At 43.7% G+C, this 26,258-nt stretch overlaps 2 protein-coding genes across 8 annotated transcripts in view; one reads left to right on the forward strand and one right to left on the reverse strand.

The window, feature by feature from the left end:
- LOC140203776 (striatin-3-like) overlaps nt 1-1,942 on the reverse strand; it is an 84,594-nt gene extending 82,652 nt beyond the window's left edge. For both annotated transcript variants that reach the window (XM_072269843.1, XM_072269842.1), the window contains exon 1: nt 1,714-1,942. In XM_072269843.1, coding sequence (XP_072125944.1) covers nt 1,714-1,923 — 210 coding nt within the window. In that variant the 5' untranslated portion in view covers nt 1,924-1,942. The remainder of the gene's footprint in view (nt 1-1,713) is intronic.
- fkrp (fukutin related protein) lies at nt 1,512-25,647 on the forward strand. 6 transcript variants are annotated; one of them, XM_072269848.1, is made up of 5 exons: nt 1,512-1,564; nt 10,795-10,922; nt 16,347-16,733; nt 21,748-22,039; nt 22,739-25,647. In XM_072269848.1, the coding sequence occupies exon 5, from the start codon at nt 22,905-22,907 to the stop codon at nt 24,408-24,410; it is 1,506 nt and encodes a 501-aa protein (XP_072125949.1). In that variant the 5' UTR covers nt 1,512-1,564; nt 10,795-10,922; nt 16,347-16,733; nt 21,748-22,039; nt 22,739-22,904; the 3' UTR covers nt 24,411-25,647. The 6 variants fall into 6 exon arrangements, with proteins under 6 accessions (XP_072125949.1, XP_072125948.1, XP_072125947.1 ...); XM_072269847.1 differs by lacking the exon at nt 16,347-16,733 and adding an exon at nt 18,916-18,986; XM_072269846.1 differs by lacking the exon at nt 16,347-16,733.
- The last annotated feature ends 611 nt before the right edge of the window (nt 25,648-26,258 follow it).

The following is a 26,258-nucleotide window of genomic DNA, read 5'->3' on the forward strand; positions in this document are numbered from 1 at the left end:
ATAGTTGCCTGTCAGGGAAATCCACTCTCAGTGCTGTGCATCGCTGCTTCAGGGCAACCTCACTTCATCCTTGCTCCCCACAAATCAACCTTTAAGTACGATATTAAGATGGAAAATCCTACTAAAAGTAGTGGATTCGGCTCAGTAATTCATGGGTAAGGCCCTCCCAACCACTGAGCACATCTACATGAAACACTGTTGTAGGAAAGCAGGGGTCCATCATCAAAGATCACCACCACTCAAGCCATGCCCTTTTCTCATTGCTGCCTTCAGGGAGAAGGTACAAGAGCCTCAGGACTCACACCACTAGGTTCAAGAGCAGCTATTACCCCTCAATCACGAGACCCTTGAATAAAAGAGAATAACTACACTCATCTATTGAGATGTTCCCACAGCCAATTATCTCACTTTAAGGATCCTTTATTCTGTTATTTCTTGCTCTCCCTACTTATTGCTATTTATTTATATTGCACCTGCCGTTTGTTGTCTTCTATGCTCTTCTACTGATCCTGTTTACAGTTACTGCTCTATAGATTTGCTGAGTATGCCCACAGGAAAAAGAATCTCACTGTTGTACGTGGTGACATGTATGTACTCTGATGATAAAATTTACCTTGAACTTTTGATATTGTCAGTGTGTATACCTTTCTTCTATAAATCTAACTGATTATTACAATACTGTTATATGTAACAAGTTGGCTTCAACCGATGGGGAATAAAACTCTTTGGAATTAACTGTTCCAAATTTAGGTCTGTGTCCCAGTTTAAAATTGGCTCTAGGGCTTCTAAGATCACATATCACCCTATAGACGATATCAAACGACAGGACTGCTAGAATGGCTGCAGATCATGTTTCACAGCAGTGAACAATGAGGGACCTGAAGCTATCAAATCAGTTATGTGTGGGGAAAAAATAATCAACTCAACCATACCCCTGCTCAAATACTTCATATGTGTCAAGAGGCCACGGTTTTTAACCCAATCAATGATAAATCATACTCGCAACAGCTAAGCAAATTAGTTTGAAAGTGAATATAAATTTAGCAAATTTACTTGTCAGCAACCAACACCTAGATTTTTTTTCTCCTGTGTATAATGAAACCGTTTAAAATTAGATCCACTTATAAAGGTAATTTGCGGAACTTGGCAACTCGCCAATTCATACAGATCAATACTGACAACTGACTGACACTACAAACCAGCCACGCTACCAATTCCAGGTAGGAACAGATGTAACAGGACGAGTGCATTTACCAAGCTACGAAATCGATGCACACACTGACATTCCAAACAAAGGGAAAGATCACTTGCAGCAAGAGATCTGACATTTGGAGAACTGTCTCCGACACGTCTTGTCATAATAAAGTGCAGGTTTGCAGACGAAATCAGAAACTCGCAGCAGAAGCGGCACATCTGTGCATTGATTTTTAAATTATAATACAAATTTGAGCGAACAATCGCACTAATTTCTTGCCCAGGCTCTCTTGGCTAATGACATAACCGCCGGCCGCCATCTTTAAATCCAAGATGGCGGCGCACCACCGACCCTCCGTAACAATAGAAGGTAAAAAAAACCACAGCGTTTCTTCCGCACAAAACACACTTTCTAAGTACGTTTTCCTCAGACGTCGATTCCTTTTGAGGTAAAAGAAAGGCCTGGACATAGAGGGCCGCTTTTCCGCCGTGTTTAATTCTTCCCCCCCCCCCACTTACTTGCAGCTCGGCTTTCTCCGCCTCCCACCGCGCTTTCTCCATCTCGAAGCGCGCCCACTCGTGCTGGATGAAGTGCAGGATGCCGGGCACCGTGTAGGCGTCGGGCTCGGCGGGGCCCTCCGCGACGATTTTATCCAGCGAGGCCGGGGCCGGGCTGGGACAGCCCGCGTTGCCGCCCGCCGAAGCCATGGCAGTCGCCTGTCCGTCCATTCCGCAGCCCGTTCCCCGCCCCCCCTCGCCCTGCCAAATAGTGGGAGCCCCGTTCGCTTGGCTGGGCGCGCATGCGCGCTGAGGGAGGTGCAGCAGACTTCCTGCCAAATAGTGAGCCACCATAATATCCTCTGCCTTCAGCAATACTCTTAACATGCTGGAGGAAACTTAACGAATTCTTTTGGTAAACCATTGCCTTCTCTATTTTATGTGACTACCTTCTGAGTTATGTATTTTCTCCTGATATGGTTCACTTTCAAATGTTTGCTGACTTCTGTGAAACACCTTTTAAGTTTCTACTCCTTTGCCATACATGCAAATTGTGGTTAACTTCGTACTGGTTCAGGGACAAACCGGTGATAGGTTGATAACTGTAATTCACAGAATCCTAATGGTTTCATGTTATGTTAAAGATATAGACTTTAAGGGTAAGACGAGGGAACACACAGCAGTCCTCATAGAGGGATCAGAGGTGGAGAGAGTGAGCAATTTCAAGATCCTGGGTGCCAGTATCTCTGAGGATCTAACTTGGTCCCTCCACCTCTACAAAGAGGCTGGACGGCGGCTATATTTCGTTTGGAGTTTTAGAGGATTTGGTATGTCACTAAAAATCACAAATTTCTACAGATGTGCCAGGGAGAGCATTCTAACTGGCTACATCACTGTTTGGTATGGGTGGGGGGGGGGGCTACTGCACAGGATCGAAGAAAGCTTGGGAGAGTTCTAAAGTCAGTCAGTTCCATCATGGGCACTAGCCTCCGTAGTATCCAGGACTTCTTCAAGGAGTGATGCCTCTAAAAGACAGCATCCATCATTAAGGACCCCTTTCACTCAGGACATGCCCAATTCTTGTTGCTACCATCAGGAAGGAGGTACAGGAGCCTGAAGGCACACACTCAATGACTCAGGAACTGTTTCTTCCCCTCTGCTACCTGATTTCTGAACGGACATTGAACCCATGAACACCATCTCACTACTTTTTAACTTCTATTTTTGCAGTACTTATTTAATATAGCACTTTTTATTTAAAAAGAATCTCGGGGTTGTACGTGGTGACATGTATGTACTCTGATAATAAATTTACTTTGAACTTTGAACTGTAATTTAACTATTTTATATACATACTGTAATTCTCAGGTTTTTTATTATCAGATATTGCAATGTACTGCTGCAATTTCAACAAAATTCACGGCACATGCCAGTGAAGTTAAACCTGATTGTGATTCTGAAAAAAGTATGAGGGAGCATATCACCCTCATCCACGCTACTCTGCATTGGCTTCCTGTATCTTTTAGAATTGATTTCCTAGTTCTCTTACTTGTTTTTAAAGCTCGCAATGGCCTGGGATCGGAGTGCATCACAGATTTGCTTTTGTTTTGTAATCCTGCTTGAGCTTTCAGGTCTTCTTCTGCCGATGTCCCAAACTTGAAAATCGCCCTCAGGTTATCTTTTTTTTTGAACTACACTCCAAAACTGTGGAACTCAATATCTGAAACCATCAAGGATACAGACTCAAACAAGAGAAAATTGCGGATGCTGGTAATCCAAGCATCACACACACATTGCTGGGGGAGCAATGTCTATGGAAAAGAGTACAGTCGTTTCGGGCTGAGACATCAGCTGTACTCTTTTCCATAGATGCTGCCTGGCTTGCTGAGTTCCTCCAGCAGTTTGTGAGGGATGCAGACTCAGCTGACAGTCTCAAAGTTCAAAGCAAGTTTATTATCTACGTACGTATATGTCACCATATACAACCCTGAGATTAATTTTCTTGCCACCATACTCAATAAATTCAATAGCAGAAATAGAATTAGTGAAAGACTGCGCTAACAGGACAGATAATGTGCAAAAGACAAGAAACTGTGCAAATACAAAAAGAAAACATAATAATAAATAAATAAGCAATAAATATCAAGAACGTGAGGTGAAGAGTTCTTGAAAGTGAGTCCATAGGTTGTGGGAACAGTTCAGTGATGGGGCTCAAAACCTATTTATTAAACCTTGCGTTAAAGTGACATCTTTTTGTCTTTTATCTTCATGCTTGCTCCATTTATATACTTCCATCGTAAAGCTCTTTGAACTAAATTGTCTGTATGAAAAGTGCTCTATAAATATGTTATTATTATTTGGGTTGGTGGGTGGAGATACATTTCTACCAAAGGTTATGTAAAACACTCTTTCCCTCCGCTAGCCTGCAGGTCACCCTTGGGCAAGGTGTAGCACCTGCTTAGACCTCGGATCAAGGTCACATGAAGCCATGGGAACAGGTGGTGGATGGTTGTACGAGCAGCCGGTGCAGATCACAAGTCCTGGTTATGTGACCACTGACGCCAGGCAGACAGTCTCTGAAGAGTGTTGATAATGGATGGGGCATCCTCATCTCATAAGACACTGCCAAGAAGAAGGCGACGGCAAACCTCTACTATAGAAAAATTTGCCAAGAGCAATCAGGATCGTGGAAAGACCATGATCGCACACGTCATGATGTCAGGGCCTGTGTCACAGTTCATGCCAAGTAGCTGTGTGACAGAGGACCCTCTGATCCAAGGGCTGTTCCCAGGGACACACAGAGACGGACATCAAATGCCGCTGGCAGATCATTGTCTCGGTGAAAGATGCCTTTTGGTGTGCCCGCAACTTGCTGGTCTGCCAGCACGTCCACAGAGGAATGCTGCCGACTAGCTGCAGGGAGGCAGTGGAGCTTGGTGCAGCCACCGCAAGGGCTTGTTGGGGAAGGACCGCAGTGTAGAGTCTTCGGGCACTGGAGGGGGTGGTTTGGCTGGGTGAGCAAGCCCCTGAATTATTGTTGTAGTGTACCATGCCAGGAGGCCTCCTGAGTGGCAACAGTCCTGTAGGAGCTGTGTATTCTGTGTTGTGCGTTGGTTATGGTAACAAGTCACTTGAGTGGGGGCTGTTACATTTTCATGTTTATTTCGTGGCAGTTTGTAGCTTGGGACTGCAAGAGGTCACATCTTTGATGACCACTGTGATAACGCTCAATAGTAATTGTATGTTTGCTAATTGCGAATAAAAGATCGGAATAAGAAATTTGCCTCTTTAGAGCAGTCATTAGAGCTGTGGGCATGTCACGCAAGTATTACAACTTGGTCTGGCGTCTCAGGATGGTGGTAATTGTTTTGATTTTGGATCAATTTTTGCTGCTACAAGTCTTATTGTATGTTGTTACATTTTAAGGATTATACTAAGACACTATTTAATGCATCATCTATGAAAGTGTACAGTTTATTCTTGTAAATAATTTTTTATTATGAATAAAGCTTTTTTTGATATATAAAAGAAAGTCAAGGAAACTCAAAGATAGGAGAATCTAGCTGGGTTGACCAAGATTTCAAACATATGAGAGAGAGATACAGTGGTATGCAAAAGTTTGGGCACCCCTGGTCAAAATTTCTGTTACTGTGAATAGCTAAGCGAATCAAAGATGAACTGATTTCCAAAAGGCATAAGGTTAAAGATGACACATTTCTTTATATATTTAAGCAAGAAAACTTTTTTATTTCCATCTTTTACAGTTTCAAAATAACAAAAAAGGAAAAGGGCCCGAAGCAAAAGTTTGGGCACCCTGCATGGTCAGTACTTAGTAACACCCCGTTTGGCAAGTATTACAGCTTGTAAACGCTTTTTGTAGCCAGCTAAGAGTCTTTCAATTCTTGTTTGGGGGATTTTTGCCCATTCTTCCTTGCAAAGGGCTTCTAGTTCTGTGAGATTCTTGGGCCGTCTTGCATGCACTACTCTTTTGAGGTCTATCCACAGATTCTCGATGATGTTTAGGTCAGGGGACTGTGAGGATCATGGCAAAACCTTCAGTTGCCGCCTCTTGAAGTAGTCCATTGTGGATTTTGAGGTGTGTTTAGGTTCATTATCCTGTTGTAGAAGCCATCCTCTTTTCATCTTTGGCTTTCTTACAGATGGTGTGATGTTTGCTTCCAGAATTTGCTGGTATTTAATTGAATTCATTCCTCCCTCTGCCAGTAAATCTTTTCTGTGCCACTGGCTGTAACACAAGCCCAAGGCATGATCGATCCACCCCCATGCTTAACAGTTGGAGAGGGATTTTTTGATGAAATTCTGCACCCTCTTTTCTCCAAACATACCTTTGCTCATTGTGGCCAAAAGGTTCTATTTTGACTTCATCAGCCCACAGGACTTGTTTCCAAAATGCATCAGGCTTGTCTAGATGTTCCTTTGAACCTTTTGAATAGAACTTTTTGGCCGCAATGAGCAAAGGTATGTTTGGAGAAAAGAGGGTGCAGAATTTCATGAAAAGAACCCCTCTCCAACTGTTAAGCACGGGGGTGAATCGATCATGCTTTGGGCTTGCGTTGCAGCCAGTGGCATGGGGAACATTTACTGATAGAGGGAAGAATGAATTCAATTAAATACCAGCAAATTCTGGAAGCAAACATCACACCGTTTGTAAAAAAAGCCAAAGATGAAAAGAGGATGGCTTCTACAACAGGATAATGATCCCAAACACACCTCAAAATCCACAATGGACTACCTCAAGAGGCGCAAGCTGAAGGTTTTTCCATGGCCCTCACAGTCCCCTGACCTAAACATCATCGAGAATCTGTGGATAGACCTCAAAAGAGTAGTGCATGCAAGACGGCCCAAGAATCTCACAGAACTAGAAGGCCTTTTGCAAGGAAGAATGGGCAAAAATCCCCCAACAAGAATTGAAAGACTCTTAGCTGGCTACAGAAAGTGTTTACAAGCTGTGATACTTGCCAAACGGGGTGTTACTAAGTACTGACCATGCAGGGTGCCCAAACTTTTGCTTCGGGCCCTTTTCCTTCTTTGTTATTTTGAAACTGTAAAGGATGGAAATAAAAAATAAAAAGGTTTTCTTGCTTAAAATATTAAAGAAATTGGCAATATCACCCTTGGAAATGAAAACCACAAATGTGTTGCTCCAGATTTCCGGTATCTGCAGTCTCTTGTGTCTCCAAATACTTGGCATTTCTTCAGTTTGTCCTCTGTAGCTGCTGTTGTGTTGGGATAATGAGTCATGCAGTTCCAGGAACCTGGCCAGTGTATACACAGGTGTACACAACAGTGAACCTGTGAACTATTATCGTGGTGGTATGTGAATTTTTCCAAGTCTTTCTCTTTACTTTTGGAGGAAAATGCAGATGGTAAAATCATTTTTATGTGCTTCACAATTTTAAGAATAGAAGTTTGAAGATCTTCAGTTGCAGTTTCTAGATTGCAGTAGTGACCATCATAGGTGTTCTTAGCAACACACATAAAAATTGCTGGTGAACGCAGCAGGTCAGGCAGCATCTCTAGGAAGAGGTACAGTGACGTTTTGGGCCAGGACCCTTCGTCAGGATTAACTGAAAGAAGAGCTAGTAAGAGATTTGAGGGGGAGGGGGAGATCGGAAATGAAGAAATAAGTGTTCTTAGTTCTCTTTAAAAATACTTTAGGGCATCTTGAGAACATTAAAAGTGCTTTAGGACTCCTCAGTGAATCAAAGTACATGGGATTATATGGTAAATTGAGTAAGTCAGAAGATCAACCCCCTTAAAAAGTGGTATGGGTTAGCACTTTGCTTTACTATTACCAATTGGGGTTCATTTCCCTTCACTCTCTGTAAGGAGCCTGTACATTCTCCCCTTGACCAAGTGATTTTCCTCAGGGTGCTCAATTTTCCTCCCATGTTCCAAAGACAATCAGTTAGGGTTAGGGTTAGTGAGTTGTGGGCATGCTACGTTGGTGACACTTGCAGGCTTCCCCCAGCACAATCCTCAGACTGTGTTGGTCGTTGCTGCAAGGCGATGCATTCCACTGTGTGCTTCCATGTTTTTATGTACCTGTGACAAATAAAGCTAATCTTTCTTGTCTTTCTGCCTTGTCATCCAAAACACTTAAGCTAGATTGTATTGAATGATGGAGCCGTTTCAAACCACTGTCTTGCCTACACTTGCTTTCCATCCCTCAGCATCCTGCCTGACCATCAACTAATATGTTTCTGCATTTCTGATTGTTACTGATATATCTTTGCTAATTGATGAGGCTCAATATATATTTTTAGAGCATTTTGGTATCTAGTCCAGTCCATACTTCAGCAAATTTAATTGGAAAAGAAATATTGGCATTATAATCTTTCTCTTTTCTGTTGCCCAGCTGCCAGTTTACTGCTCTTGATTAGCCATTTCCCTTGCTTTTCACTAAAATATATTATGAGGGCATACAGGAGTGAGGAATGAGAAAAACACTGGTGGTGGCCAGTGCTGTCATGTTTGCTGTTGTGTGCTGGGGCAGCAGGCTGAGGGTAGCAGACACCAACAGAATCAACAAACTCATTCGTAAGGCCAGTGATGTTGTGAGGATGGAACTGGACTCTCTGACGGTGGTGTCTGAAAAGAGGATGCTGTCTAAGTTGCATGCCATCTTGGACAATGTCTCCCATCCACTACATAATGTACTGGGTGGGCACAGGAGTACATTCAGCCAGAGACTCATTCTACCGAGATGCAACACAGAGCGTCATAGGAAGTTATTCCTGCCTGTGGCCGTCAAACTTTACAACTCCTCCCTTGGAGGGTCAGACACCCTGAGCCAATAGGCTGGTCCTGGACTTATTTCCTGGCATAATTTACATATTACTATTTAACTATTTATGGTTTTATTACTATTTAATTATTTATGGTGCAACTGTAATGAAAACCAATTTCCCCCGGGATCAATAAAGTATGACTATGACTATATACCAGCTAGTTAAGTGCTGACACACTCGTCATCAGTGAGACCAAAGAGCTGACTGTGGACTTTGGAAAGGGTAAGACAGGGGAACACAAACGAATCCTCATAGAAGGACCAGAAGGGAGAGAGTGAGCATATATCAAGTTCCTGGGTATCAGTATCTCTGGGGAACCTAACTTGTACCCAACATATCGATGCAGCTATAAAGAAGGCAAGGCAGCAGTTATATTTCATTAGCAGTTTGAAGAGGTTTAGTTTGTTACCAAAAACACTTGAAAATTTCTATAGCTGTACTGTGGAGCGCATTTTAACTGGCTGCATCACCGGCTGGTATTGAGGGGAGGGAGGACTGCGTGGGATTAAAGTAAGCTGCAGGGAGTTGTAAACTCATAGAACATAGAAATTTACAGCACATCATAGGCCCTACTCTAGAGACTGCCGAGAATTTCGCTAGCTCATAGCCCTCTAATTTTCTAAGCTCCATGTTCCTACCTAAGAGGGTCTTAAAAGACCCTATTGTATCTACTTCCACCACCGCTGCCAGCAATGCATTCCATGCACTCACCACTCTCTGTGTGAAAAACTTACCCCTGACATCCCCTCGGTACCTATTTCCAAGCACCTTAAAACTATGCCCCCTCATGTTAGCCATCTCAGCCCTGGGAAAAAGCCTCTGACTATCCACATGATCAATGCCTGTCATCATCTTATACACCTCTATCAGGTCACCACTCATCCTCTGTCGCTCCAAGGAGAAAAGGCCGAGTGCACTCAACCTATTCTCATAAAGTACGTCCTCCAATCCAGGCAACGTCCTTGTAAATCTCCTCTGCACTCTCTCCATAGTACCCACATCCTTCCTGTAGTGAGGTGACCAGAACTAAACACAGTACTCCAAGTGGGATCTGACCAAGATCTTACATGGCTGTAACATTACCTCACGGCTCTTGAACTCAGTCCCATGGTTGATGAATGGCAACACACCATATGCCTTCTAACAACACTGTCAACCTGAAACTGCCCAACTCAGTCGGCTCCAGAATGGGCACTAGCCCCTGTAGTATCCAGGACATCTTCAAGGAGTGATGCCTCAAAAAGACAATGGCCATCATTATGAACCCCTATCACCCAAGACGTGCCTTGTTCTGATTGCTACCATCAGGGATGTGAGACAGAAGCCTGAAAGTGCACACTCCACTATTCAGGAACAACTTCTTCCCCTCTGCCATCCAGTTTCTGAATGGACATTTAACCCATGAACTCTACCTTTTTCTAAATTTCCCATTTAATTTAACTATATTATATACTTACTTTAATTCATATTTTTATAATTATGTATTGTATTTTACTGCTACTGCAAAGTTAACAAATTTCACTATCTTCTGCAGCTTCTTCCAGTATGGAAGTTGTCCTGTCCAAGACCGGAAGAAGCTGCAGAAGTTCGTGAACACGGTGCAGCGCATCACACAAACCAATCTTCCATCTTCGGACTCACTTTACACCGCACACTGTCGGAGTAGTGCTGCCAGGATAATCAAGGACACAACCCACCCAGCGAACACACTTTTCGTCCCTCTTCCCTCCGGGAGAAGGCTCAGGAGCTTGAAGACTCGTACGGCCAGATTTGGGAACAGCTTCTTTCCAACTGTGATAAGACTGCTGAACGGATCCTGACCCGGATCTGGGCCGTACCCTCCAAATATCTGGACCTGCCTCTCGGCTTTTTTTGCACTACCTTACTTTCCATTTTTCTATTTTCTATTTATGATTTACAATTTAAATTTTTAATATTTACTATCGATTTGTAATCCAGGAAGCAGGAAGCGCAGAATCAAATATCGCAGTGATGATTGTACGTTCTAGTATCAATTGTCTGGCGACAATAAAGGATAAAGTATAAATTTCGTGATATATGTCGGTACTGATAAACCTGATTCTGATTCACCTACTGCTGAGAAGATCTATTTAATCTGTTAGGTTGTATTGGTGGAGAGAATTTGATGGGCTAAATGGCCTAATTCTACTCCTATGTCTTATGGTCTTCTGTGAACTAGTTCCAGTTCCATGTTTGCTCCCCATGGTACTGCAAATTGGATAGCGCTGCTGAACGTGGAAATTAATTGGCTTCTCTTTAATGAATCCAGGTTTCATGGTCATTCGTGCGTATCATGTAATGCACAGAAATCAGCAACGAGACCTCACAGCTGCGTCAGTTGTTGTGACAGAAGCACTTAAAGGCAAGGTGGAATAATCTGTCTCACCATAATTTCAGGTAAACCGCAATCTATATTGTTCTTAGACATTAAGCTATCCTCCCAGCCTCAATTCACCATCTGCTAAATCTATAGATCAATTGCCAGAGCTCTACAGTTGCAACTCTATAAATATGGCAAGGGGCAAATCAAAATGAAATCAAATCATTAGAATGATGTGGCAGAGTGTTAGAAGGTGTTGAATCATTGTGCTAAGGAACAGAAGGAGTAGAAAGACCTTGATGGGAGTTGTATACAGACCTCCAAGCAGTAGTAAAGATATGGTCTACAAATTACAATTGGAGACAGAAAATGCGTGCCAAAAGTGCAATGTTACAATAGTCGTGGGGGATTTTAATATGCAGGTAGATTGGGAAAATTAGGCTGGTGCTAGATTCCAAGAGGGGAATTTCTAGAATGCCTATGAGATGGCTTTTTTTGAGCCCCTCGGTTTGAGCCCATGAGGGGATCAGCCAATCAGCTCTGGATTGGGTGTTATGCAATGAACCAGAATTGATTAGATAGCTTAAGGTAAAATAACCCTTAGGGGAAAGTGATCATAATGTGATTGAATTCACTTTGAAATTTGAGAAGGAGAAGCTAACGTCAGATTTATCGGTATTACAGTAAAGGGAATTACAGAGGAGCGGGCCAGAATTGGCGGGAAAAGAACCACTGGCAGGGACGATGGCAGAGCAGCAATGGCTGGAATTTCTGGAAGCAATTCAGAAGGCACAGATTATATACATCCCAAAGAGGAAGAAGTATTCTAAAGGCAAATTGACACTGTTGATCTGCCTGTCTACCAGAGGACTTTAGATTCAGACCCAGGGAATAATTGTTAAACACAGTTCATTTAAAATTACATACTGTTTATTAGGAAGCTTGTGTCTCAGTCCTGCTCATAGAGTACTGTCTAGGGCTGCTTGTTAAAACATTCATTATCACATACACACTCTGGTTGTTGCTAGGCATCTTGATACAGAGCAGCTTTCTCATGCACAAGCACTCCTTTGTTCGTTAGTTATCTTTGCAACATTATTAGCCAAGCTGCAAATAAGTCAGGTTTTAGCCCTTTTAACTCTGCATATAATTCCTCAACACAACTGTGGCTAACAGGAGAAGTCAAAGCCAACATTAAAGCCAAACACACATAAAAGTTGCTGGTGAACGCAGCAGGCCAGGCAGCATCTCTTGGAAGAGGTACAGTCGACGTTTCGGGCCGAGACCCTTCGTCAGGAGGGCATATAATAGAGCAAAAACTGGTGGGAAGTTAAAGCATTGGGAAGCATCATTTTCCAGTGGTCTAATAACTACTCCCGCTTCTCTTTTACTCTTTATGTTTTATATATCTGAAAAAAACTTCTGGTATCCTCTATGATATTCTTAGCTAGCTTCCCTTCATATTCTATCTCCCCCCCCCCGTATGTTTTTTTTTGGTTGCCTTCCACTTGTTTTTAAGTTTCCCAATCTTCTAACTTCCCGTTAATTTTTGCTGTATTGTATGTCCTCTCTTTTACTTCTATGTTGGCTCTGACTTCCCTTGTCAGCCACGGTTGCATCATCTTGCCTTTAGAATACTTATTCTTTGGGATGTCTCTATCCCACACCTTCCAAATTGCTTCCAGAAACTCTAGCTGCTCTACTGTCATCCCTCTTAGTGTCCCCTTCCAATCAACTATGGCCAGGTCTTCTCTCATGCCTCTGTAATTCCCTTTACTCCATTGGATTACTGATACATCTGACATAAGCTTCTCCCTCTCAAATGGTAGGGTAAATTCTATCAAATTATGATTACTCTTTCCTAAAGGTTCCTTTACCTTAAGCTCCCTAATCAATTCTGGTTCATTACACGACACCTAATCCTGAACAGCTGATCCCCTAGGTTGCTCAGCAACAAGCTCTTCTAAAAAGCCATCTTGAAGGCATTCTACAAATAGTCTTTTTTGGGATGCAGCACGAACCTGATTTTCCTAATCTATACTTGCATATTGAAAACACCATGACTATTGCAACACTGCCCTTTTCTATTTCCCATTGTAATTTTTAGCCCACATCCTGGCTACTGTTTGGAGGCCTGTATATAACTTCCATTAGTGTCTTTTTACTCTCGCGGTTTCTTAACTCTACCCACAACGATCATACATCTCCCTATCCTATGTCACCTCTTTCTAAGGATTTGAATCAGAATCAGAATTAGGTTTAATATCACCACATATGTCATGAAATTTGTTAACTTTGTGGCAGCAGTACAATGCAATGCATAATGAAAGAAAAAAACTGTGAATTAAGTGTATAGATATCATTATTATAACCATCAGGTGCCCGGTTTGAGCTTTGACTGCCATGGCCCACACACTCCTGTTTCGGGTCAAGTGGATCAATTCATTGGTATTCATTTCCAGTTCTCTGGCTGCTGTCTCCATCATCATTTGTCTTTGTCTTCCTCTTGCTTTCTTCCATTCAATCTCTCCCATAATTACCGTGCATTCTAACTCCTCTTTCCTAATCACATGTTCAATGAAGTCACGTTGCCTTTTCATGATCTCATACATTATTTCTCTTTTTGTGCTTGCTCTGTTCATGACCTCCTCGTTAGATGTGTGTATGTGTGTGTATATATATATATATATATGTATATGTTTATTAAATAGTTAAGTCAAAACAAGCAGTGCAAAAACAAATAAAGGTCAGTGAGGTTGTGTTCATGGGTTCAATGTCCATTCAGGAATTGGATGGCAGAGGGGAAGGAGATGTTCTTGAATCACTGAGTGCCTGCCTTTGGGCTTCTGTACTTCCTTCCTGATGGTAACAGTGAGAAGAGGGCATGCTCTGGGTAATGGACTCTGCCTTTTGATTTCATTTTTAACCAATAGAGCCGCAACACCCCCTCAGCTTACCTGCCCGTCCTTTTGATACAACGTGTATCGTTGAATGTTAGCTCCCAACTGTAACCTTCTTTCAGCCGTGACTCAGTGATGCACAGGGTATCATACCAGCCAATCTCTAATTGCAAGATCTCCTACTTCATTCTGTATTCCGTGTATTCAAATATAATACCTTCAATCCTGTACCTAGCACCCTTTTCGATTTTGTCCCCCTTCTATCCTGCAACCCATCCCACTGACTACCATTTTGACATATCGTCTACCTGTCCTTCCTGACAGTCTCACTACACACTGTCTCTAATTGTAAACCACAGCCCGATCACTCCGATTCCCATCCCACTGCCAAATTAACTTAAACCCTCCCCAATAGCTTTGGCAAACGGGCCTGTAAGGATATTGGTCCCTCTCGGGTTCAGATGTTACCTGTTCCTTTTGTACAGGTCATACCTTCCCCAGGAGAGATCCAGAAATGTTAAACCCTGCCGCCTGCACCAGTTTCTCAGCCACACATTCATCTGCCAAATCATCCAATTTTTACCCTCACTGGTGTGTGGCAAGGCAGCAGTCCAGAGATTACTACCCTGGAGGTCCTGTTTTTCGACTTTCTACCTCGCTCCCTAAATTCTCCCTTCAGAACCTCCTCGATTTTCCTACCCATGTCATTGGTGCCAATATGCACCAAGACTTCTGGCTGCTCACCCTCCCCCTTTAGAATGGCATGGACCCCATCCAAGGCATCTCTGACCCTGGCACCTGGGTGGCAACATACCATCTGGGTGTCTGTCATGTCCATCTGCAGATACTTTCTGTGGATTCATTTTGTACTGTAACAGAGACTGGACTTCAGTACAATCTTGGAATGTCCTGGGGCTGTGACAGGTGCTCTGAACATTTATGCTCTCTCTTTCTTCCCTTGGTTGTGGACTGTGTGATACTGTCTGTCTGATACCATGTCATCTGCCAAGGCATTTTACTTCTGTCCTACCCTCTAAAATGACAGCCAACAGCTTGGGTATTTGTATTAATGCCAAGGTCTAGACTAGTCTCATTCTGTACAGAATTCCATGCTTTATTCAATCAGAATGTAAATCAGGTTTAATATCACCGCTTATGTCAAAGGTTTGAAGGTCAAGTTTAATGTCAGAGAAATGTATACAATATACATCCTGAAATGCTTTTCCTTCGCAAAACAGCCACGAAAACAGAGAAGTGCCCCAAAGTGTGAATGACATTTAAACGTGAGAACCCCAAAGTCCCCCCCAGCTCTCCCCTCCTGCACGTAAGCGGCAGCAAGCAACGATCCCCCTTCCCCCACCAGCAAAAATAAACATGCGTCAGTGCAATCACCGAGCCCAAGCGTGTGCTAAGCGATAGCAAAGACACAGACCAAAGTTACCCCAAAAGCTTTGCATTTCATCTGAAATTCAACAGCCCACAGGTCTTCTCTCTTCCTGCTAAGGGAGAGGGAGGTGTCCCCCATTTTCACAGCGAGCGGGAGTCATAACAACAACCCGCTGGTTTACGATCTTGAAAGTCCATTTCGTTGCTTTTCTCGAGCTCTGTGTCCGAAGATCGCAAAGATCTCGGGTGTTCAGGCCCACAGCGATAGATTTTCCGGCCTCCCTGACAACACACTGAGTCTCTTGCCGTGACACCAACCCCCGTCTCCAGAGCCCCGAGATCTTAGGCTTCAGAACACGAGCGAGATTCTCAGGCCAAACCCTTGGCATGTTGAATAGCGGCCAGTTGTGGAACCCCAAGAACAGGTCCCATTCCCGCAAAGAACTGAAGCCTGCGTGTAACTCCAGGTCAGGGTCTTCAAAAGAACCCTGAAAGGGAAAAGTAAAGATATTAAAGGTAGAAGTAGAGCTGTTTCTGAAGATGCAAACAAAGGAGTCGCTGTTAGGCGCCATCATCCTCCTAAGCTCCACCCATCGTGTCATCAAATTTGCTAACTTTGCAGCAAAAGTACATAATAACAGAGAGAAAAAACATGAATTGCAGTATGTATGTGTGTGTGTGTGTGTGTGTGTGTGTGTGTATGTATGTGGGCACGTGGCCAAGTGGTTAAGGCTTTGGACTAGCGATCTGAAGGTCATGAGTTCGAGCCCCAGCCGAGGCAACGTGTTGTGTCCTTGAGCAAGGCACTTAACCACACATTGCTCTGCGACGACACTGGTGCCAGGCTGTATGGATCCTACTGCTCTTCCCTTGGACAACATTGGTGTCGTGGAGAGGGGAGATTGCAACATGGGCAACTGCTGGTCTTCCATACAACCTCTGTTGTATGTATATATACTCTCTGCAGCTTATTTCAATCGTGTGCAGTAGCCCCGCCCCCCCCACTACCCCATACCAGACGATGATGCAGCCAGTTAGAAAGCTTTTGACACTACATCTGTAGAAATTTTCGGGTGTTTTGGAGACATACCAAGTCTTCTCAAACATAGAACAGGTAATGCAAATGATCTTAGAGTGCTTCAATTATTGAAACCACCTGCACACAGTAAGGTCCTACAAACCATGGTCATCTGAATATTTTTATGTGTCTTTAAGGGATAAATATTAGCCTGGCTGCCAGAGGGAACCTTTCTACTCCTTTGAATTGCCATCTGAGAGGAGACTGGACCATTGTTGGTAGAATCTCAGATGGAGATGAGAGGGCGTACAGGAGCAAGATATACCAGCTGGTTGAGTGGCGTCACGGCAACAAACTTGCAGTCAACATCAGTAAGACAAAAGAGCTGACTGTGGAATTCAGGAAGGGTAAAACTAAGGAACACATACCAATTCTCATAGACGGATCAGAAATGGAGAGAGGGAGCATTTTCAAGTTCCTGGGTGTCAAGATCTCTGAGGACCTAACCTGGTCCCAACATACTGATTCAGCGATAAAGAAGGCAAGGCAGCGACTATACTTCATTAGGAGTTTGAAGAGATTTGGTATGTTAACAAATACACTCAAAAACTTCTATAGTTGTACCGTGGAGAGCATTCTGACAGGCTACATCACTGCTGGTATTGTGGGGGGGTGGTGGGAGGGGGTGCTACTGCACAGGACCAAAAGAAGCTGCAGAGGGTTGTAAATTTAGTCAGCTCCATCTTGGGTACTAGCCTGCAAAGCACCCAGGATGTCTTTAGGGAAGCGGTGTCTCAGAAAGGCTGCGTCCATAATTAAGGACCTCCAGCACCCAGGGCATGCCCTTTCCTCACTGTTACCATCAGGTAGGAGGTACAGAAGCCTGAAGGCACACATTCTGCAATTCTGGAACAGCTTCTTCCCCTCTAATTCCTAAATGGACATTGAACCTGTAAACACTACCTCACTTTTTAAATATATATTATTTCTGTTTTTGCGCAATTTTGAATCTATTCAATATACAAACGTACATGTACTGTAATTGATTGATTGATTTAGTTTTCTTCTATATTCTGTATTGCATTGAACTGCTGCTGCTAAGTTAACAAATTTCACGTCACATGCTAGTAATAATAATCTTGATTCTGATTTAATATCGCATCAGTGATAGTACCAAGTCCTCCACTAATAGATTGGGCAAGGCTTACATACAACATGAAACATGACCCTTCGGCCCACAATGTTGTGCTGATCTTTTAATCTACTCTAGGATCAATCTAACCCTTCTCTCCAATGTAGCCCTCCATTTTTCTATCATCCATGAGCCAATTAGATGAGATTATGAAGACACTCAGTCCTCGTTTATTGTCATTTAGTAATGCATGCATTAAGAAATGATACAATGTTCCTCCAGTATGATATCACAGAAACACAAGACAGACCAAGACTAAAACTGACAAAAACCACATAATTATAACATATAGTTACAGCAGTGCAACGCAATACCATAATTCGATAAAGAGCAGACCATGGGCACGGTTAAAAAAAAGTCTCAAAGTCCCGATAGCCCCATCATCTCATGCAGACGGTAGAAGGAAGAAAAGCTCTCCCTGCCGTGAACCTCCAGTGCCGCAAACTTGCTGATGCAGCACCCTGGAAGCACCCAACCACAGCCGACTCTGAGTCCGTTCGAAAACTTGGAGCCTCCGACTAGCCCTCCGACACTGAGCACCGAGCACCATCTCTGCCGAGTGTTTCGACCCTGGCCCCGGCCGCCAAGCAACAGGCAAAGCCGAGGATTTGGGGCCTTCCCCTCTGGAGATTCTGGATCACACAGTAGCAGCAGCAGCGAAACAGGCCTTTCAGAAGTTTCACCAGATGTTCCTCTGTGCTCGTCACGTCTGTCTCCATCAAATCAAGATTGTGCATGGCATCCTACTTGACAGATAACAGATATTCATTCCGGAGTGGCCGCTGTGTGCTGCATCGCGCCGCCATCTTCTCTTCTCTTCTGATCAAAGAGTTTCTCAAGTGCCCCTAATGTATTATAAAAATATTAACCTCTGACGTTCCCCCTAATCTTTCCTCCAATTACCTTAAAATGATTCCCTCTTCTTTCAGCCATTTCCACTCTGAGAAAGTGTTTCTGGCTATCCACTCAATCTATAGCTCTTAACATCTTGTACACCTCTATCAGGTCACCTCTTCTCCTCGTTTGCTCCAAAGAGAAAAGTCCTAGCTTGCTCAACCTATCCTCATAAGATATCTTCTGAAATCCATGAAGCGTCCTGTTAAATATCCTCTCTAAACCTTCCACATTCTCCTTATATTGAGGCAACCAGAACTGAACACAATACTCCAAGTGTGGTCTAACCAGAGTTTTATAAACCTGCAACATTACCTTGCAGCTCTTGAACTCAGTCCCTCAACTAATGAAGGTCAACACAACATACAGCTTCTCAACAACCCTATAAAATTGCACAACAACTTTAAAAGTTCTAGGAAAATGGACCCCAAGATCTCTCTGTTAAAGGGACTTTTTCCCTTGAAGGACTTTTCCCTGAGTCCAAGATGATGTAGTCATTGTTGGAACAAGATTATCACCCCGGGCTCGGTTTCAAAATTGTGAGTTTCTGACTCCGAGGCTCTTCAGCAATTTTTGAAGATTTCCACAGCAATTGGAGTTTTGATAGAGTATTGGAGTATCTTTCATCATGTTACAAATAAAATAAATGACAGAAGTTAAATTTATTTTTACGCAAGCAGGAGATACTTAACCTTCAGAGCTGAGATCCATGCCACTATCGTTTGTACTGGCTCCTGAGCAGAATTTTTTGGTTAGTACTTTCTTGTTTCATACATTTATATATATAGTGGGGTGGCAGTGTAGAAATATATCTCTACCAAAGGAGGTTTAAGGTGCTCCTTCCCTCCACTAACTTACAGGCCATCCTTGGGCAAGGTGTTGCACCTGCTTAGCCCCCTGGTCAGGGTCATGTGAAGCCATGGGAGTAGCTAGTGGATGTCATATGAGCAGCTGGTGCTTATCACAAGTCCTAGTTATGTGACCACTGACACCAGGCAGACGATCTCTGAAGAGTGTTGATAACGGCTGGAGGGTCACCCTTTTTGTGAAGACACTGCCCAGAAGAAGGCAATGGCAAACCACTTCTGTAGAAAAATTTGCCAAGAACAATCATGGTCATGGAAAGGCCGTGGTTGCCTGCGTCATATGACATGTCACATAATGATGATGATGACGTATACAGTGGATTCCAGTTAATTGGGCCACCGGTTAATCAAGGTAGCTGTTTATTTGGGACAACTCTTAGAAAACAAAAACTAATCAATAAAATAGCCATGATTCCCTTCGTTTATTTGGGATACTACGCCACTTAACTTGGAGGAGGGACTGTTGCCGAACGGTTTCTCACTAGCATCAGTTGTGTGCACTTTTGTGGCCATTAGACACTACACCGTGCTTACATTGAACAGTTTTTAAATAGTGACAGTTGTGCGTGTCTCTGCTCAATAAGCAGAGATTTTTGTCGTTGATAGTTGGCAAGAAATAAGCAACTAAGACAACTCAGAACCGTTTTGTTCACTGTGGTTTCAAGCATTTAGGCTCGGAGATGCCAGAAATGGCCAGGAATGAAAATGAAACTATTTCACTCCTTCAACAACTTAGGAACTATGATGAATTTGAAGGTATCAGCAATCATCTTGAATATTACAATGAAAATGAAGATTTGGAGAATGCAATCATCAAAAGCATTGTATGAAAGCAGTCTACCATCCACACTAGGTGTCTGCACTGATTTTGTTCACTTACAATCAAAAGAACACGTCAGTGTATACTGGATGCATTCCTCCGTCCATAACTATTGGGATCTTATACAAAGCTTTGTGGTACTGTAGTGTTCTAATTTGTTTTGTATTTCATTTAAATACATAATGGTAGTTTGACTTTTTGGGCTATTTCCATGAAACTTCAGCAAACTGCGGCATCCGCTTTATTGGGTCAAAATGTACTGGTCTCGATGTGTTCCAATCAACTGGGTCAGTAATTACAGTCATTTAGTCCCACTCAGTGTCCCATACAGCTTCCAAAATATCAGTTAAAACCAAGTCTGTGCTAAAGAAGGCAAAGGCAATATTAAGCATTCGTTTTGAGAGGTCTAGAATATAAACGCAAGGATGTAATACTGAGGTTTTAAAAGGCATTGGTCAGACTGTACTTGGAATATTGTGAGCTGTTTTGGGCCCCTTATCTAAGAAAGAACTTGCTGGCAGTGGAGAGGGTCCAGGGGAGGTTCACATGAATTATCCTGGGATTGAAGGGGTTAACATATGAGGAGTGCTTGGTGCCTCTGGGCCTATACTCGGTGGAGTTTAGAAGAATGAGGGGGGATTTTATTGATACCTACCGGATATTGAGAGGTCTGGATAGAGTGGACATAGAAAGGACATTTCCAGCAGTGGAAACCCTACGATCCGAGGGCACAGCATCAGAAGAAGGAGTATCCCTTTAAAACTGAGATGAGCCAGAGGGTGGTGAATCTGTGGAATTCATTGCCGCAGTCAGCTGTGGAGGACAAGTCACTGGGTATATTTAAAGTGGAGATTGATAGGTTCTAGATTAGTAAGATTGTCAAAGATCATGAGAAGAAGGCAGGGAAAATAAATCAGCCATGATGGAATAGTGGAGCAGACTCAAAAGGTGGAAAGACCTAATTCTACTCCTAAGCCTTATGGTCAAACTTACAGCTGCTGAGAAAACTGGCCTAAACCGGCCTACAGGATGTAAAGCCGAAGGCTGAACACATTCCAAAAGGACCAGCAGATGCCAAACTTGCAATTTAAAAAGTTTAAAAGGGTGCTAATTGTTGGAGTAATGAGAGTCTGAAGAAGGAGTGAACCTACACCACTTGCAAGTTTAGGAGAGTGACAGGGTAGGACAATATCTGACACATTGCAAAAACAGAGAACAGGAAGAGGATATGGAATGGTGTAGTTAAGGAAATAACAGAGGGAAAGCATTGCCCACCATGGCATTAAGGAAATGGAGAAAGGGAGATCAGAAAGCTCCTTATGGTTGGTACTTGATGAGTTTCATGCTATGGGTCACAAAGGTAAGTTCTACATTTTTCATAAAAGTTACCATTAAAGAAGGTGAATTAACTGAAAATATAACTTGTTCAATATAAGGGTATTAAGTTTAATATCACTGACATACAGTATGTCATGAAATTTGTTGTTTCGCGGTAGCTGTCTAATATATTTAAATGACAATAAGTATATATAGAAAATTAAGTAAGTACTGCAAAAATAGTGAGGTTGTGTTGATGGGTTGGTTCATGGTACGTTCAGAAATCTGATGGTGGAGGGAAAGAAGCTGTTCCTAAACCGTTGAGGTGTGTCTTCAGAATCTTGCAGTGGTGGTTGTCCATCATGTCCGATGATGACAGGAAACCTGTGTGGGAGAGTTTTTAAAGTGGAAAAGCCATTGCACTGGGCCAGTTCTACTCTTTTGACCTCAGAAGTCCGGATCCAGTGGTACGAACAAGTGTCACAAACTGAGTTCTTCTTTGGTTGCAGTGGATGACCGTGACGTCTTCTGTGCCTTGTCATGCTCTTCACTCTCCACTGAGCGTTGCAGAACCGTCTTCCCGGCCATTGAATCTCACTGTAGATCTCATCCTTCCAGTCCACCAGAGCTGACTTCACATGCTGGGGCAGGCATGACCCCATCTCACTGGGGTACGAGGCTGCTGGCTACCCTCACCTGGTTTAGCTCACCTGAAGAAGTGGTGTACCAGGGTGTGTCCACTGTCGCTTGTGAACAGCTACTTAGAGCCACAGGTGGGAGCCGAGTGTCTGGTGACCAAAGGTGAGTGAGCTGCCCCAAAATGGACATGTCAAGCCCCTTCACCAGAGGTGCTACCCCTCCTGGACACCCCATATAACCCTGTGAATCTTGTCCCTTCTCTGTAATGGTAGTGATAAGAAGAGAACACATACTGAGTGATGGGGATCCTGAATGATGGCTTCTGCCTTCCACCACTCAATAGTTTCAATGGATCAATTTAATATCAGAGAATGTATACAGTATACATCCTGAAATTCTTACTCTTTGCAGACATCTACGAAACAGAGAGAAAAATCCCTAAAGAACGAATGACAGAAAATGTTAGAACCCCAAAGCCCCCCACCTCCCCACACACAAGCAGCAGCAAAACCATCAACCCTCCTCCCACTTGCTCCAGCAAACGTATCAACCGCAACCCCCCCTCCCCCCACCACTGCCCACGGTGCCCCAGAGACCATGATCTAGAGTCCATCAAAAAAGCTACTGTCCATCCCAACATTTAGCATCTCAGACAGGCTCTCCCTCTCACTAGTGAGGGGGAGAGAGATATCGCTCCTACCAAAGGGAGAGGGGAGAACAGCAGCTCCCTGTTTGATGTTACATTTTTCTGCGTCGCTTGAAAGAGAGATCAAAAAACTCTTTGTGGTGGCCATTTGATAAAGTTCCAAGTTGTGGGTCACAAAGATAAGTTTTTCATAAGACTTTCTTTTATGTTTTTAGATCTGTTCATGATGATACATTCCTGAGGAAATAACTGCAAATATAACTTGTCCAGAAATCGGGAACCACAACAATTGTTAATTTTGTAATGTCAAGAGGAGACAAGACATTATTTAAGAGAAGCTGCTAATTGAACAGCAACACCACTGAAACCGCAAACAGCACAATGCGGATTAGTTTATGCCAGGTTCTGCTGACTGGGGCAATACTGATTAACCTGGTGGTTCTTTACTATGTCTCCAGAACACAACAGCAAATGCTGAAGCACAAGGAGCCAGGGAAGGTTGTATCTAGGAGGCTGTCACTGTCGCGAGTCACTGGAATCACCGTGCTGATCAGAGAGTTTGAAGACTTTGAGAACTGGGTGGTAGGCGTTGCACAGTCCTTCACGAAGGGAAGGCTGGATCAGCCCATTGTGGTGGTTGCTGACAAACTACCCTACCCGCCGCTGGGGCTGCCCGATAAGCGGAATATTCAGATGGTCCTGTTGAAAGCATCTCCTGATCAGCCACCCCATGTCGTTAGACCTGAGTTCTATATCAAGACAGAGTACACCCTACTGGTGCCAGATGGAGTACAATTGGACTCAGCCCAGCAAGTTGAGCACCTTCTTCAGGAATTCGAGGCCAACAAAGAGAAAGCCAGAATGGTTGCTGCCCCCGTTCAGCCTTCGGGAATGTTTCAATGTCTAAGCCTGCGGATTAACCTAAAGGAATGGAGTGCAATTTATAGCCTGTCTGCCGGTCAGTTTTGTGATGCCATTGGGGGAGATGCCGTGGTTCTCCTTCGGACCGAGGACTTGTTCAACCTCTCTCAGCCTATGCTGAGGCCACTCATGACCTCCCTCTTCGTTCAGTCTGCACTGCGCGGCTGGAGGGTGAAGACGGCAGGTAACGTGGCTTTCTCTTCGTACCAGCGCTCTCTGTACATGTCTGCCCACAATCAGTGGAAGGCTGATAACAATGCCAAAGCAAGGTTGGCTCAGCTCTTCAAAGACTTTGGCATAAAGCGGGTGGTTGAGGCTGACGGGAAGGAGCACTGGTACGGATGCGGCAAAGACACTCCTCGCTGTTTTGGCACTGTGCATGATGACACCCCTGAATACCTATATGAAAACAAGTGGACTCCGCCTTGCTGCCTCAGGGCCTTGCGTGAGACCGCCAAGTACGTCATCAAGATCTTGGAATCCGCAGGGGTCCGCTACTGGATGGAGGGCGGCACGCTACTGGGAGCAGTCCGTCAGCAGGATATCATTCCCTGGGACTACGATGTGGACTTTGGAATTTACCTGGAAGACGTGGAGAAGTGCGAGTTGCTGAGGAGCCTGGATTCGGGCTCAATTGTTGATGAGAATGGCTACTTATGGGAAAAGGCAGTGGAGGGAGAATTCTACAGAGTGCAGTACAGTGAAAGCAATCACCTGCATGTTGACCTATGGCCCTTCTACCCCAGGGAAGGCATCATGACCAAAAACAGCTGGATGGATCACAAGCAGGACGTTGAGTTCCCCGAGCACTTTCTGAAGCCACTGGTACCCATGCAGTTTGCTGGGGTCACTGCTTATGCGCCCAACAATCACAGGCGGTTTCTAGAACTAAAATTCGGGGAGGGCGTCATCGAAAACCCTCAGTACCCAAATCCTGCAAAGAAAAAACTGGAGAAGGTGTACTAAGTGGCGAGGGAGGGAGCTATTAGGTATCTCAGAATGAAATATGCCACAGTTAACACAAGGGGGGGGGGTTCAGTTGTTAAGAGTTTTTCAAGAAGTATTCTTGCTCTGTGACATGATATCCCATGTAACTGTTTCTTCTGAGCTGTTTTCTGGTTCCATGGCCACCGCCTTCTTTGTGCACAAATGCAGGTGGGTATGGTTGCTGAGCGGTTGGGAGGTATTGGGGTTTGAGCTCAGCCTTATCCTGCCCCTCTGTCTGTTATCCAGGTGCATAGTTTTCCAAGGAGGAAAGGCTGCATCTCCACAGAAGCAGCAATCCGGACTGATAATGTTTTCTCCACTGAACACAGTGTGGTCAAACAAAAGACCTGATCTGACTTGTTAAATCCTGTCCCTCTGTCTGTCTGTCATCCATCCATCCATATCTGGCCTTTCCTAGGTAAGGCTGCATCTCCACTGAAGCAGCAATCTCCCAACTGATCTGATCGTCTGTTTCCTCAGTGTCATCAAACAAAAGGTCTGATCTGACTCATTAACACATCAAGTGATGCATTTGTCAACTGTCGATGTAGAGATGATTTCATTCTGCTAAATCTAGTAAGTGAGACAATGGATTGAATAAACAGATCATAGGATATAAAGAGACAAACTTGCACAAGGATCACAGAGACATCTCAAGACTCTTAACTACAAGAGTTCTCTGTTAGGACTGAACATATAAGATGACCAGATGTGCATGCACAACTGGAAGTACTAAGGCACGCAGAACACTAGAGGGCGCTCTCTGACAATGCAGGGCCTGTGTTGAACATGTCCCTATCACAGCTAAGCTTCTGATGTATTACCGGACTTGAAAAATCTGCTGCTAACTCTGTGCACCCACAATTTGATGAACTGCACCATTGCCCAATAAATACAGTGTCCACTCCAAGTACTTTTTGTTTTGCATCTGTTCCGTTCACTTTACCCAGCTATTACTCTGAATTTCCCAACATAGTTCCAGCATAACTAGTCCTGACGAAGGGTCTCGGCCTGAAACGTCGACTGTACCTCTTCCTAGAGATGCTGCCTGGCCTGCTGCATTCAGCAGCAACTTTGATGTGTGTTGCTTGAATTTCCAGCATCTGCAGAATTCCTGTTGTTGCGTAACCAATAATCTGTTAGTTGGATCTTAACTTTAATCATTAACTTCACTGACTCCCTTTTGTTCAGTCCATTAATATCAAACTGTCATTCATACACTCAGTGGCCACACTATTAGGTACATTAATGCAAATATCAGAAAATCATGTGGCAGTAACTCAATGCATAAAAGCATGCAGACATAGTCAAGAAATTTAGTTGTTACAGACCAAAGATTGGAATGGGGAAGAAATGTCGCCTTACCATGGAATCATTGCTGGTGCCAGATGGGGTGGTTACAGTATCTCAGAAATTACTGATCTTCTGGGATTTTATGGTACATTGATTTCTAGAGTTTACAGAGAATGGTACAAAAACAAAAATAAATCCAGTAAGTGGCAGTTCTGTGAGCAAAAATGCCTTGTTACTGAGAGAGGTCAGAGGAGAATGACCAGACTGGTTGAAACTGACAGGAAGGCGACAGTAACTCAGATAACCAGGCGATACAACAGTAGTGTGCAGAAGAGCATCTCTGAATGCACAACACGTCAAACTTGGAAGTGGGATGAGTTACAGCAGCAGAAGACCATGAATATAAACTGAGTGGCCACTTTATTAAGTAAAGGAGGTACCTAACAAAGTGCCCGCTGAGTGTATTGCATCGATTCCAACCTGGGTTTTGCCCTGACCTGTCTTTATAATCTTTTTGGCGTAGTCCAGCGTTCT

Source organism: Mobula birostris, chromosome 10 (genome assembly GCF_030028105.1).
Source record: "Mobula birostris isolate sMobBir1 chromosome 10, sMobBir1.hap1, whole genome shotgun sequence".
NCBI lineage: Eukaryota > Metazoa > Chordata > Chondrichthyes > Myliobatiformes > Myliobatidae > Mobula > Mobula birostris.